Consider the following 13,979-nt stretch of genomic DNA (forward strand, 5'->3'; position numbering starts at 1 on the left):
TAGAAAAGATTTGAATGCCATACATATGTAACTCTGTTAATGAATTATCGATCTTAAAGACCATAGAGAGGATCATACAAGATTACTTATGTCTTTCACCCTCAGTTGACAGAGAAAACACTCTGCTATCACGGTGGATAGTCTTACAGTGGTTGTAGCTTGTTGTAGTTGTAGTGGTTCCAAACCTCAGTGCTAAACTATGGCTAAATCTGTTCTATTCTGCAAAGACTGATTAATAGTTTACTGTGAGCAAGCACTTACCAGCTAATAGGGGGAAAGCTTAGTAATTTTCTGATATTAGTTTTCATAATACTGCCTTCATAGCTTTAATAGTGATACCATAAAAACTCGTCATGATATGGGTTTCTTCATTGACTTTTACCTATTTTTGCCCTAAAGATGTATCTTTTACTTAAAAAGCCAAAAGGAAGCAACAATTATTTGTCAACCCTAGATTTAAAATAATGTGGTTCTTACTTTGTCTAAAATGCTGAAACCAGAAACTTTTTAAAAACCTATGAAGAGTGCAGAAGTAAATTGTGCATTTGTTGTTGTTGTTTTTCCTTCAAGTGCTCAATTTCTTGGCTACCCTTTATATAAACAGAATTTAGTATAGATTCCTCAAATACAGGAGCAGGGCACTAATTATAGCCCCTCCACCCCTTGGCCACATGGTCAGGTCTTTGGGGTTTATGCTGTGATTTTTGTCATTTCTCTTCTTCCTCAGTATGTAGGAACACCAAGCCCGGAAAAAAGTATGACTAAGCATGAACCACATTTGTGTAAATGCGGGTAGTTGCACAAGGATTTTGTGGAGATTTGCAAAAACTAAATGAGGGGAATGCAAACGTGGAAGGAATACACTTGAGTTAGTCAAGCTGATCACAAAAGCTTTATAACGGGTTTTCTCAACCTTGGCATTATTGACATGGGAGGCGAGATAATTCTTTGTCGTGAGGACCCTCGTATGTGTCCAGGGTACTGAGCACCCTCCTTGATGTCTGCCACTAAAGTCAGTAGTACATCCCACAGTTAGGACAACTGGATTCCTTCAGACGTTGCTCCATGTATGACACAGACACACACACACATTTGTTAGTTTGTTTTTCTTCAATTCTCTATTGTCTGTGATACCTTCATTTTGATTTTTTAAAATTCTGATACTTTTTAGGAATATAATACATGCAGTTGGCTTAGGATTTCTATGCTTCTCTAGGGATAGTAGCATTTTTTGCACTGTTTTTAAAGCATTATTTAAAAAAAAAACCCTTTGTGTTATTCAAAAAATTCTTATTTTCTGGCAAGTAAAATCAATGATGAGCTGCTTCCGTGAGTGACCCTAACAGTATACCTCACTGATATATTTTATGTTAAGCACACTAAGTTGAGCATTAAGATAGATAAAATCCCACAAAGCTTAAATAACTCAGCTAATCTTTCTTATGACAGATTTTCTAAAGAAATCAGTTCTGGCTTGGTGGAAATAATATCCCCTCCTGAAAGCTATTATCCTGACCTGACAAACTTAAAGGAGACATTTGGAGACTCCAAAGAAAGAGTAAGGTGAGCCTGTGTTGTTTAAGATCCCTCACTCTTGTGAGTATGATATGGAATAAATGTTTACCATGTAATAAGTATTTACTGGAATGTAACACATTTTACGACTCAGCTAATTTGTGAGAGCTAATGCATTTTTGGTTATTAATTGGAAAATATGCAGTTTATAATGAGAGGTTGGATTTGCTCTGTGCAATAACTTTTTTTTTAAGATTTTATTTATTTGAGAGAGAGAGAGCGTGCGCACACACAAGCTGTGGGGAGTGGCAGAGGGAGAGGGAGAAGCAGGCTCCCCACTGAGCAGGGAGCCTGATGCCGGGACTCAATACCAGGACCCCAGGATGATGACCTGGTCTGGGGGCACTTAATCATGGAACCAAGCAGCCACTGCATTCTATAACTTTTATAACTGCTCTTCTGTGGGTTATGACTTAAGATATATTCAGAATAATGCAAAAGCTAGTGCAGATAGAAACCTAACATCTGTATGCAAAGTAAATGAGTACTGATTCAGTGGAAGTGATAAAAACAATATTACTGTTTTGCAGAATTATATTGTAATAATATAAAAATCCAGTCAACCGGATTTGTCTCTAAATCTCTAAAATTGGAGGACTGAAAACTTTTATTGTATTGTTATTAAAAACAATGTAATCTAAGAGATACTAACATTAGTTTTGAATTTTATGTCACCAGAAAGAAGGAAAACATCACGTTTTGGGAAGAGATTATATTTTTTGAGTTGTTAATTTGTCTGAAAGACGGATATAACCATCTAATGAGTTGTCTCTCAAGAAATATTTTAGTTCTAAAAAATTTGGGAATGGTTTCGGTAAATTCTAGGTGGTCTCATTAAATTCAGAACAACTTCCAAGGTATATTCTGGAGAAGTTTACTTTGTATGATTCAAACCCTTTTTTTGTTTGTTTGTTTTTGTTTTTTTTAACTTGTTTGTACAACTACTTCTCTTATTCAGCATTAGTCTGTTTCTGTAGGTTACTAGGAATTCCCTGAAAGGACTTAATAATGTAAACTTTAATGTGTTTTGGGTTTTTTAAGCATTCAGTATAATATTTTATTAATTTCTGCCTTCATGCAAAGCAGTGATCCTCAAAGTATAGTTCTTGAAGCACCATTTCCCAGAAACACTAAGATATTACATTTGCAAAAAGGGCCTTCAGTCGAAGGAGTTTGGAAAATAATAGAAAAGTTTTTATTCAACAAATCTATTTACTTTTGGAAGTTTCAGTGCCTGTGATATATGAATATGTCTCCAGAAGGGGGATAGATATGATTTACAAATTTACTTGATATTAGACTCCTTTTTTCCTCAGGACATCTTGACGATTAGTGTTTTGATAAAGGCTTCGTTAGAGAAAAGTAAATTCTCTTTCATGCTCTCCTACGTGGGTGTAACCTATGTGTACATATATAGATATATAGGTATCTGTGGGTCGACAGATATTTTGTATATATTGTCTACTGTGTGTATGGAATGTATGTATATATATTATAAAATATAACATGTAGTATGCATTATAAAATATTTACATTGAATCTTATTTTGCTAAATTTGAGTCTGATTCTTAACTCATTTCTGAAAATTTTTATTTTAGATGGAGAACAAAGCAAAACCTAGATTATTGTTTTCTAATGATGTATGCTCAGGAAAAGGGAATATATTACATTCAGGTAAGTATGGTTTGTCCTGTAATGTTTTTTCACACTTTTAAGGAAAAAGTAATATCCAGAGTATATGTTCATTGAAACAGAAAGTTTTGAAAGTGTAAGCCTTTTAAGATGTATCAGATTATAAAAGTATATCAGAGAGCAGAAAGGTCTGTCACATCACAGTCACTGATAATGTGGGTTCTGCTGTTCCATTCTCTGGTTTAGCACAAACACTAGTTTTCTACTTAATGGTATGATGGTGGGCAGGTCACTCATCTCTTTATCTCTTTCCTCTTCTCCTATCCCTCCATCTTTGCTCTCATTCTCCCTCTCTCCCCTGTTAAAAAGAGCTAAGGTTTAATTACTTGGCAAACTTTAAAGAAGGATTTTTTGATAGGTGTTTTTTTTTTTTTTTTAAAGATTTATTTATTTATTTAGTTGACAGAGTGCGAGAGGGAACACAAGCAGGGAGAGTGGGAGCACTGAGCAGGGAGCCCAGAGTGGGGCTTGTTCCCAGGACCCTGGGATCATGATCTGAGCCGAAGGCAGACACTTAACAACTGAGCCACCCAGGAACCTGGATTTTCTGATAGTTTTTTTGTTGGTCTTACAGTAATACAGTTTTCTTTCTTCTTCTTCTTCTTTTTTTTTTTTTAGTGGTACAATACATGAACATTTATATTGAAGATAGTATAACTGACGTTTAGCTATAATGGTCTAGCTTTTAGCAGTGTGACTCAGAGAATAAGTCTGTAATGATACAGCTTTTAAGTTAGCCAGGTAGGCAACAACTTAAATATTTGTAGGAGGTTCTTATCTCTTCCAAAGTTCATTCTCCTTAGTGACTTAAGCTTAAATTTTACAGTTGGAATTGAATCTTTATTTCATCTTTATTCCTTGTTCAAAATGCAGATACCCCTCAGTGGCGAAGCACACTAAGCCTGTCAGTTACTTTTTGTTGTTGTTTGTTTTTTAGTATAAAAAGTTTATTAGATCTTTCCCTAAAAGGAGGTTTTTAAAAATTTTTTTTTATTTTTTATAAACATACAATATATTTTTATCCCCAGGGGTACAGGTCTGTGAATCGCCAGGTTTACACACTTCACAGCACTCACCATAGCACATACCCTCCCCGATGTCCATAACCCTACCCCCCCAACCCCCCTCCCCCCAGCAACCCTCAGTTTGTTTTGTGAGATTAAGAGTCACTTATGGTTTGTCTCCCTCCTAATCTCATCTTGTTTCATTTATTCTTCAAAAAGGAGGTTTTGATGAGAGTTGCAAGAAGAGGCTCTGGGTCCCTGAACCAGAAAGGAAGTAAATGGTTTTGCAGCTGCTGGCAGGGGTTTGAGAGGGAAGGAAAGAAAGAGAAGCCTGCTTTTCCATTGTAGGGCAGTCTTACGGAGCACAGACTTTGTCTCCTTGGACATTTTATCTTGGGCCACGTGCATTCAAATGAGCAGGCACCCTTTCTTGGCTCTCAGGTTGGGAAATATTGATGATGATAGGGTCAGAATATAACATTGTATATACAAGAGTTGGGAGGATAAAAACATGGTATCCTTTAAATGTCTTAGAGAAGTCTTACTTTAATCTTAAGATAATAGCTTCAAAACATTTTATTTCATGTGCCCCATATTATTGTAGTTGAATCTTGCTGTTTGTTCTAGGGCCTCTGTATATTTACACGATGGTCAAGAACTTTATAGAGAGCATTTAAAAGTGTAGTTACATTGCTTTTAAAATGGGTTTTGGGGCGCCTGGGTGGCTCAGTGGGTTAAGCCACTGCCTTCTGCTCAGGTCATGATCTCAGGGTCCTGGGATCGAGTCCCGCATCGGGCTCTCTGCTCAGCAGGAGCCTGCTTCCTCCTCTCTCTTTCTGCCTGCCTCTCTGCCTACTTGTGATCTCTCTCTGTAAAATAAATAAATAAAATCTTTAAAATAAAAAATGGGTTTTAAATTTATCTCTAACCATAGAATTCATAGACTCTTAAAGCTTTTTTTTGTGTGTGTGTATGTGGAGTATAGAAGAAGTAAGCATTTAGGAAATTAACAAAAGAATAAGGTGAAGAAAGAGGATAACAGGGGTGCTGGGTGGCTCAGTCCATTAAGCATCTGCCTTCGACTCAGGTCATGATCCCAGAGTCCTGGGATAGAGTCCCATGTCGGGCTCCTTGCTCAGTGGGGAGTCTGATTCTCCCCTGCCTGCTGCTTCCCCTGCTTGTGCTTCCTCTCCCATTCTCTCTTAAAATCTTAAAAAAAAAAAGATAAAGAAAACTTTGGTTAAGCAGGGTGTGTATATGTGGTGTTAGAAGCACAGTAGCTATGAACTGACACTTAAGACACACTTCACACGTCGTACATTTTTCTTTCCAACTTAGGCTTTACACATACTTACTCATTTAATACAACTCTTTTTTGCAAGAACAAGATCATACTGTACCTGCTGTCTCATAGCCTGTTGTACTGTTGTTTCACTTATGGTAGACACCTTAACAAGCCAGTGATTACAGGTAGGAATACTTTTTAATCACTTATTGAAGTATCATTATTCAGATATCATAATGACCTTATTCTTGGTCATTGAGATTGTTCCCAACTCTTTAGTTGTGTCACAGATGAATCCAGTGAACATCCCTGTAATTGCCCATTTTCTCAAAAATTATGCCTCCAAAAAGGAGTTGCTTCGTATTGAAGTATTCACATGATTTCATATTATATAGAATTCTCTCTAGTTCATTATGAGCTACAAAGTGGGAAAAACAGATTAGCCTGAAAAGTCCTCAGTTTAATATTGGTTTTAACTATTTGTGAAGGATAGAGTTCACCCAGCAAAATGGGGGAGAATTAGTGTGAGGAAGCAAAGGGATTTAGTACAGACTTGATAATTATGCTAGGTGTGTGTCTTCATGTTGTGTCTGCTGAGGTGTAGCCTACCCAGGACTTTGAGAGAGTGCTTTTAATAAGGCAGCCAACTCTATGGTCAGCGCAGGCATATTCCTAAAGGAGAAAAAAAAAAGGCCACCAGTTCTGGTGTTATGTTTATGGCTTGGAATGAAGTTTCCTGTCACAGAATCTCACACTTTGGTAAAGTGCTGTATCATAGCTGACTTGGAATTCAAGAGTGTCTTCTAGAATGCTGTTGGGTGTTTCCTGCCGAATCATGTACAATGCCCATTTCGTGCGTTTGTCCCAGCTGTAGTGATGCTGACATTAATCAACGGGCTTGGTGGCCAGCCTCATCTCTCCTCCATGTAAAGCTCCCCAGCAGCCACTCCCCCTATGATTTCTGAAATCATTATTTTTCCCCAGATAAGTCATTTCCTTAGAGGAGGCCAAGTGATAATTTTCTAATTCTGTAACTTGCAATGTTCTTAGAAGCTGAGTTTTCGTGTAAAGAACTTTCCCTCCTTGTCTGTTTGGTTACCTTAAAAAACAGTTCACTAAGGAAAGGCAGAATAAATGACTATTCTTTCTCTTCATTAATTTTTCTGAAGTTGGTATCTGAGAAATCTCCAGTGGTGGTCATTTAAAAAACATTATTGTGAACTTACGGATTTTTAAAATAGATTTGATTTGCCTCAGTCCTTGCAATCGCTATTTACAATTGGTACATCAGAAACGAGTGGGATATTTGCAAATGACAGTACAGACAAAAGGTTGATATCTAGGATCTATAAAGAACTCCTAAAACTCAACACACACAAAACAGATAATCATATCAAAAAATGGGCAGAAGATATGAACAGACACCTCTCCAATGAAGACATACAAATGGCTGTCAGACACATGAAACAATGTTCATCATCACTAGCCATCAGGGAGATTCAAATTAAAACCACATTGAGATATCACCTTACACCAATTAGAATGGCCAAAATTAGCAAGACAGGAAACAACATGTATTGGAGGGGATGTGGAGAAAGGGGAACCCTCTTCCACTATTGGTGGAAATGCAAATTGGTATAGCCTCTTTGGAGAACAGTGTGGAGATTCCTCAAGAAATTAAAAATAGAGTTTCTTTATGATCCTGCCATTGCACTACTGGGTATTTACCCCAAAGATACAGATGTAGTGAAAAGAAGGGCCATCTGTACCCCAATGTTTATAGCAGCAATGGCCATGGTCGCCAAACTGTGGAAAGAACCAAGATGCCCTTCAATGGATGAATGGATAAGGAAGATGTGGTTCATATACACTATGGAGTATTATGCCTCCATCAGAAAGGATGAATACCCAACTTCTGTATCAACATGGACGGGACTGGAAGAGATTATGCTGAGTGAAATCAGTCAAGCAGAGAGAGTCAGTTATCATATGGTTTCACTTATTTGTGGAGCATAACAAATAGCTTGGAGGACATGGGGAGTTAGAGAGGAGAAGGGAGTTGGGGGAAATTGGAAGGGTAGGTGAACCATGAGAGCCTCTGAAAAACAATCTGAGGGGTTTGAAGTGGCGAGGGGGTGGGAGGTTGGGGGAACCAGGTGGTGGGTATTAGAGAGGGCACGGATTGCATGGAGCACTGGGTGTGGTGCAAAAATAATGAATCCTGTTATGCTGAAAATAAATAAAAAATTAAAAATTTTTTAAAAAATCAGTGGGAATCTTTTCACGTTGGCTCATGGGACGCCTGGGTGGCTCAGTTGGTTAGGTGTCTGCCTTCAGCTCAGGTCATGATCCCAGAGTACTGGGATCGAGCCCCATATCGGGCTCCCTGCTCAGCAGGGGTCCTGTTTCTCCTTCTGCCTGCCACCCCTCTTCTTTGTGCTTTGTCTCTCTCGCAGTATCTCTCTGTCAAATAAATAACATCTTAAAAAAAAAAAATTGGTTCTTATATTCCTTCCATGTAAGTCCAGCAATCTTTGATCACTTCTTTGCTGACTGGCACAAGATTTGCACATTTCCTAGAATCAGTCGTTTCTCTTAAGGAGTCTTTTTCTTTGTAGAAGCAAATAGTATTTAGGACCACAATCTGGGTGCATGAGATGCTCATTGCTCTTAAGATGTCTTTGCTTCTAGGCCTTTTAGCAAAGAGAAGAGTATTGTATTTCTTACGGGGAAAACTACAAGCTCATATTGATAGTCCCAAGTCTAATGAAGATTTTAGGGCTTTGTTTTTAATAACATTAAAAGTCTTGGTTTTTAATAACATTATCCTATTAACACAATTCTTTTATTCTACAGTATGTCTGAAATAGTTTCAAAATAGTCATACCAGCATCACTACTAACTCTTAGACTGCTGAATGCTATTTAAATTTTCTTTGTCCTTTTTTCCCTCCTATATCCTAATATGGATATCTAGTAAAAATTCTGTGTTTGAAAGCCACTGGAAGAAATTCTTTATACTCTTTGACGATGCTGCCAAATTGATATGAAACTTGGTTTAATTGTTTCATTTCATATTCAGTTTTTAGGAATTTTTATCCTTTTTAGTAATTAAAAAAAAACTCCAAAGTCAGAATTGCATAAACTAAGATATACAGAAGTCTCACTTTCACTCCCATCACTCTGTTTTCTCCCTTCCTTATGGATAACCACCATTAGTTTTCTTTCTTTCTCTCTCTCTCTCTCTCTCTCTCTCTGTCTTTTTAAGATTTTATTTATTTGAGAGAGAGAGCATGGGGTGGGGCAGGGTATGTGGCAGGAGAAGGAGAAGTGGACTGCCCTCTGAGCAGGGAGCCCAGTGCAGGGCTCCATCCTAGGACCTGAGATCATGCCTGAGCAGAAGGCAGACCCTTAACAGACTGAGCCACCCAGGCACCCCCAGTATTTTTTTTTTAATTTCTTTTTTACTTAAAATTAAGCCAAAATGTAATATATAAAGTCTTCCATATATAATATTCTAATATATAATGCTTGGTTTCTGATAGCACATTTGCATATTATAAAACAGTATTTTACATCTTGTTTTTTAGCTTCCCTCTGTGAACTAGTGATCACTAGTGAGTTGTAAGATTTTAGTTCAAGACCGGCTCTTGCCATGCCAAAACACCTATGTCATAGAAGCACATATGTTCCTAAAAATCCTGTACCTAAGGGTTCATAGCAGCTTTGTTTGTGCTAACGAAAATCTGGAAATAAGCCCGATGTTCTTCAGGTGACACATCTCTACCACAGACATGGAATAATGAAAAGAAACAAACTGTTGATACACACAACAGTTTGTGTGAGGGAACTGGTGGGACTTTAAAATCCAATCTTGAAAGCTTATGTACTGTACGATTCTATTGTATAGCATTTTTGAAATCACAGGATGTGGAAATGAGAACAGGTTCTTGGTTACTGGATGCTGAAAGTGCGGAAGGGAGGAAGAGGCTGTTGATCTAAGGAGTAGCAGTAGCAGAAGAATGCTCACGATGGAGTTGTTCTGTCTCCAGAAATTACATGGAACTAAATACACACGCGCACATGCACACACTCACACACACACACCTCTAACACACCTGAATGCTATAAGACTGGTGGAATTTAATAAGATCAGTCAATTATACGGTCAGTCAAGTGTAGTGCAGTTACACTAGAGGATGTTAGACTGGGGAAAACTGGGTGAAAGGTATTCGGGATCTCTGTATTTTGTCTTAGAGCCACATAGGAATCTACAGTTACCAAGTTTTTTAAAAAGTGAAGTTGCTTATATACAGAAATCTGTTGGCACTAATAACAAAGAGCAGGAGAAGGAATTAAAGAAAACAGTCAGCCCAAAGCAACCTACAGTGCCATTCCTATCAAATACCACCAGCATTTCCCAGAACTCAAACAAATAATACTAAAATTTGCATGGACCCACAAAAGACCGTGAGTAGCCAAAGCAGCCTTGAGAAAGAACAGCAAAGCTGGAGGTACCACAATCCCAGACTTCAAGCTACCCAAGACTGGAAAGCTGTAGGAATGAAAACATGGTTCAAGTTCAAAGACAGATACATGGACCAATGGAACAGAACAGAGAGCCCAGAAGTAAAAGTGAAGTTGTTCGATGAGACTTGAGAGTGGAACAAAGCAGTTTTTCTAATTAAATGTAAAATGTGAGTTGGCAAACAAAATGAGTGTACCAACTTTTAAATAGGCCTTTGACTATTTCATCTACATCTCTGTGCATGTAATTAGTCCCAATCTTGTTTTTGAAGTTACCTATTAGAAAAGTTTGTAGCTGCCTGATACTAGGGATCATCTTGGCTTTGGGCGAAGACGGTGTTTAGGTTTGAGTGTGGGCCCCTCTTCTTTCAGAGGAAAGTAAGGTGTCAGTGTGGTTCTGTGCTTTGTCTAGTTTCCCCTCCAGCTTCCCTAAAGGAGGCATAGAACATGTCTGGAGGCATAGAACATGTTTTCGCCAATGTATTCTCTAGGGTTAGTACACATTAGAAGGCTCAATAAAATATTTGGTAAAATATTAGTAAAATATTTGGTGGGTCCATGTCCTGTCTTTCCAAATACTCCTACTGTTTCTTCACAGGGTAAGACAAAGAAAGCTTGTAGGATTTAAATACATGAAAAAACTTACGTATAAAGATAAGTGAAAATTGCTTAGCCCAGTAACTAGAAGTGAGAACAGGAAAAAAGTAAGTAAGTAAGTAAGAACAGGAAAAAACTTTTTAGGGTATTAAAATCACCTTGTGACTTGGAAATTTTTATGAGAGGAGATCCCGGGGAGGAAGTCTTATACATGTACTTAGTCCCTGATCTTTGTCAGCTCCCAGTTGAATTGGTAAAAACTCCAAGCATAAATAACACATGGTGCCGGTGGAACATATGGGGTTAACTGGCACTCTGAATTGCCACAGTTTCTTAAGTATCTTGAAGATATCATTTATTTGTTTATATTGCTTAACAGGATATTTATTTTAGAGAGAGGGAGAGAGAGCAGGGAGAGGGGCAGAGGAAGAGGGAGGGAGACTCTCAAACAGATACCACCCCCCGCCCCCCACCGGTAAGCACAGCCTGAAGCGGGGTTCGATCTAATAATCCTGAGACTGTGACCTGAGCTGAAATTAGAGTCAGACACTTAACCAGCTCATCCACCCAGGGGCCCCTGAAAATAGCTTTTAAAACTTCAAAAGTTGGGTCGCCTGGGTGGCTCAGTTGGTTGGACGACTGCCTTCGGCTCAGGTCATGATCCCGGAATCCCGAGATCGAGTCCCACATCAGGCTCCCAGCTCCATGGGGAGTCTGCTTCACTCTCTGACCTTCTCCTCGCTCATGCTCTCTCTCACTGTCTCTCTCTCAAATAAATAAATTAAAAAAAAAAAAAAAACTTCGAAAGTGAACTTTCTGGAATCTGTCCTACAGAAATGAAAAGCACTAATACGTAAATATAAGCAGATTTATTGCATCATTGTTTGCATTGACAAGAAATGAGAAACAAGCTGGATGTATGTTTACAATGAGGGAGGAGTTGACTGAATTGTTTAAAGTTGATATCATGGAATATTAAGCATCTACTAAATATTTATTAGCCTGGAAAGATATTCATGATATAGTAAGAGGAAAAGAAGATAAATAAAGATCCTTTATTTACAGAAATGTAAATGGGAATGGGAACCTGAGTACAGATGGGTCTTTTTGTGCTGTGTGACCCTATAGAAGGCATCAAGTGGATGCCCACCCAACTTTTAAAAAAAAAAATTATTTTTTTTTTTTAGTTTTTTAAAGATTTTATTTATCCATTTGAGAGAGAGAGAGAGCAAGCGAACATGAGAGGGGAGACGTCAGAGGGAGAAGCAGACTCCCTGTGGAGCTGGGAGCCCGATGAGGGACTCGATCTTGGGACTCTGGGATCATGACCTGAGCTGAAGGCAGTTGCTTAACCAACTGAGCCACCCAGGTGCCCACCCACCCAACTGTTAACATTGGTTACCACAGCTGGCAGGCTGGAGGGCAGAGAAGGAAAGCTACTGGCTTTTTGACTTAGCACATGTATTATGTAAAAATTTTTTAAGAATTTAAAGCCTTATAAAAATTCTTTTCCTTTGAAAAGTAAAAAGGGTAGTGTGAAATCTTGTTGGGCACTATGGAAGGACCAAAAAAGGGTATTCATGGAGTGGACTGATTTCCCACAATAAGGGAGTGGTTCAGGCGACTTGCTGTGTGCCTCTTCCTTTTGTTTTCCTCATTTTCTTTAAAAAAAATTTTGTTTTGGGCACCTGGGTGGCTCAGTTGGTTGAGCAACTGCCTTTAGCTCAGGTCACGGTCCTGGAGTCCCAGGATCAAGTCCCGCATCGGGCTCCCAGCTCCATGGGGAGTCTGCTTCTCCCTCTGACCTTCTCGCCTCCCATGTTCTCTCTCACTGTCTCTCTCTCTCAAATAAATAAATAAAAATCTTAAAAAAATTTTTTTTGTTTTTATATTTTCATCATTTTTGACCATTTTTTGATTTGCATTATGAAGTATGCTTGAGTTTTCTTATAAGAATGTCCTTTTATCTGAATCTTTTCATCTCTAATTTATTAATCTGATTGTTCAACTTTTTTTAGCTTGAAGATGATATTATTGTCAAACAAAATTACTTTAACACTATAAAAAATTTTGCACTTCAACTTTCTTCTGAAGAATGGATGATACTCGAGTTCTCCCAACTGGGCTTCATTGGTAAGAATAGTGTCAGATTTATCTACTTTTCAGAAATAACTGTGACTCTTAAACTAATTTCTTTTACCTTAAAATTGTCTTTTTTCCCCTGGAAATGGATTGCTTTTGAAGAAATTGAATTTTAGGTAAACTTCTGCATATGAAATGATGAAAGTCAACCCAAAATAATATTTGGATACTTCTGAGATTGCAGTATTTACTGTGGAGTACACACACAGGGCCAGCCATGGTCCCGAGCATGTCTGATTTCTTCTCTGACCCCTCTAGTCGCTCTTTTAGTGCCCAGAGCTCTAGTAGGATTGGGGTTCTTTTAAAAAGAATGCCACACTTATGTTTTCTAGTATGAATTCCTGGTATTTGATGTAGTCCTTGAAGTTCTTGTTCTGGTATTAATTTGTATTCATTTGTTGCCTTCATAGACTAATTAGGGTGCTCATTTAAAATATTTTTTCCAGGGTGCCTGGGTGGCTCAGTGGGTTAAGCCGCTGCCTTTGGCTCAGGTCATGATCTCAGGGTCCTGGGATCGAGTCCCGCATAGGGCTCTCTGCTCAGCAGAGAGCCTGCTTCTCTCTCTCTCTCTCTCTCTCTCTCTCTCTCTCTCTCTCTGCCTGCCTCTCTGTCTACTTGTGATCTGTCAAATAAATAAATAAATAAATAAATCTTAAAAAAAAATAAAATAAAATATTTTTTCCACTAAAATCCCTAAATTCCGTAATTAAAAAGAAGATATCGAAAGCTGAAGAATTTCAGGAAGTTTACAGGTTTTAGAAAAACACCTAGAGAATAACATTTCACTTCTTGCAGCACTTTAAACCTTTAAGTATTAGAGGCTGGGCCTTTGAACTTGTTGGTCATTTATCTCAAAACTTAAGAATCAAAAAACATCTTTACTTGTGAAAGTAAAGAATTAGGAAACCTTGTTTTTCTGCAGTTACTGATTTGGTTAAATTTTTTTTTTTTTTAACCTAAACCTAAAAGAACCTAAATTTCCTTTTTTTTTTTTTTTTTTTTTAAATGGGAAGAATTTTAATAAGACATGAAGGAAAAGTCTCTGACTTGGTTCTTGAATCCTTCGAGCCAGAAGCTGAATGATAGATTTTGTAATGGAGAAAGTCAGGAGTTCAGTAGATCTGTTTATCCCCAGGTGACAACTCAGAATGTTTAGCT

The 13,979-nt window shown here is 38.0% G+C and overlaps 1 protein-coding gene across 6 annotated transcripts in view; it reads left to right on the plus strand.

The window, feature by feature from the left end:
* MGAT4A (alpha-1,3-mannosyl-glycoprotein 4-beta-N-acetylglucosaminyltransferase A) overlaps positions 1–13,979 on the plus strand; it is a 143,083-nt gene that overhangs the window by 110,527 nt on the left and 18,577 nt on the right. For all 6 annotated transcript variants that reach the window (XM_059406153.1, XM_059406151.1, XM_059406156.1 and 3 more), the window contains exons 7-9: positions 1,450–1,563; positions 3,174–3,249; positions 12,698–12,812. In XM_059406153.1, coding sequence (XP_059262136.1) covers positions 1,450–1,563; positions 3,174–3,249; positions 12,698–12,812 — 305 coding nt within the window. The remainder of the gene's footprint in view (positions 1–1,449; positions 1,564–3,173; positions 3,250–12,697; positions 12,813–13,979) is intronic.

The sequence above is a fragment of the Mustela nigripes genome, chromosome 7, assembly GCF_022355385.1.
Source record: "Mustela nigripes isolate SB6536 chromosome 7, MUSNIG.SB6536, whole genome shotgun sequence".
NCBI lineage: Eukaryota > Metazoa > Chordata > Mammalia > Carnivora > Mustelidae > Mustela > Mustela nigripes.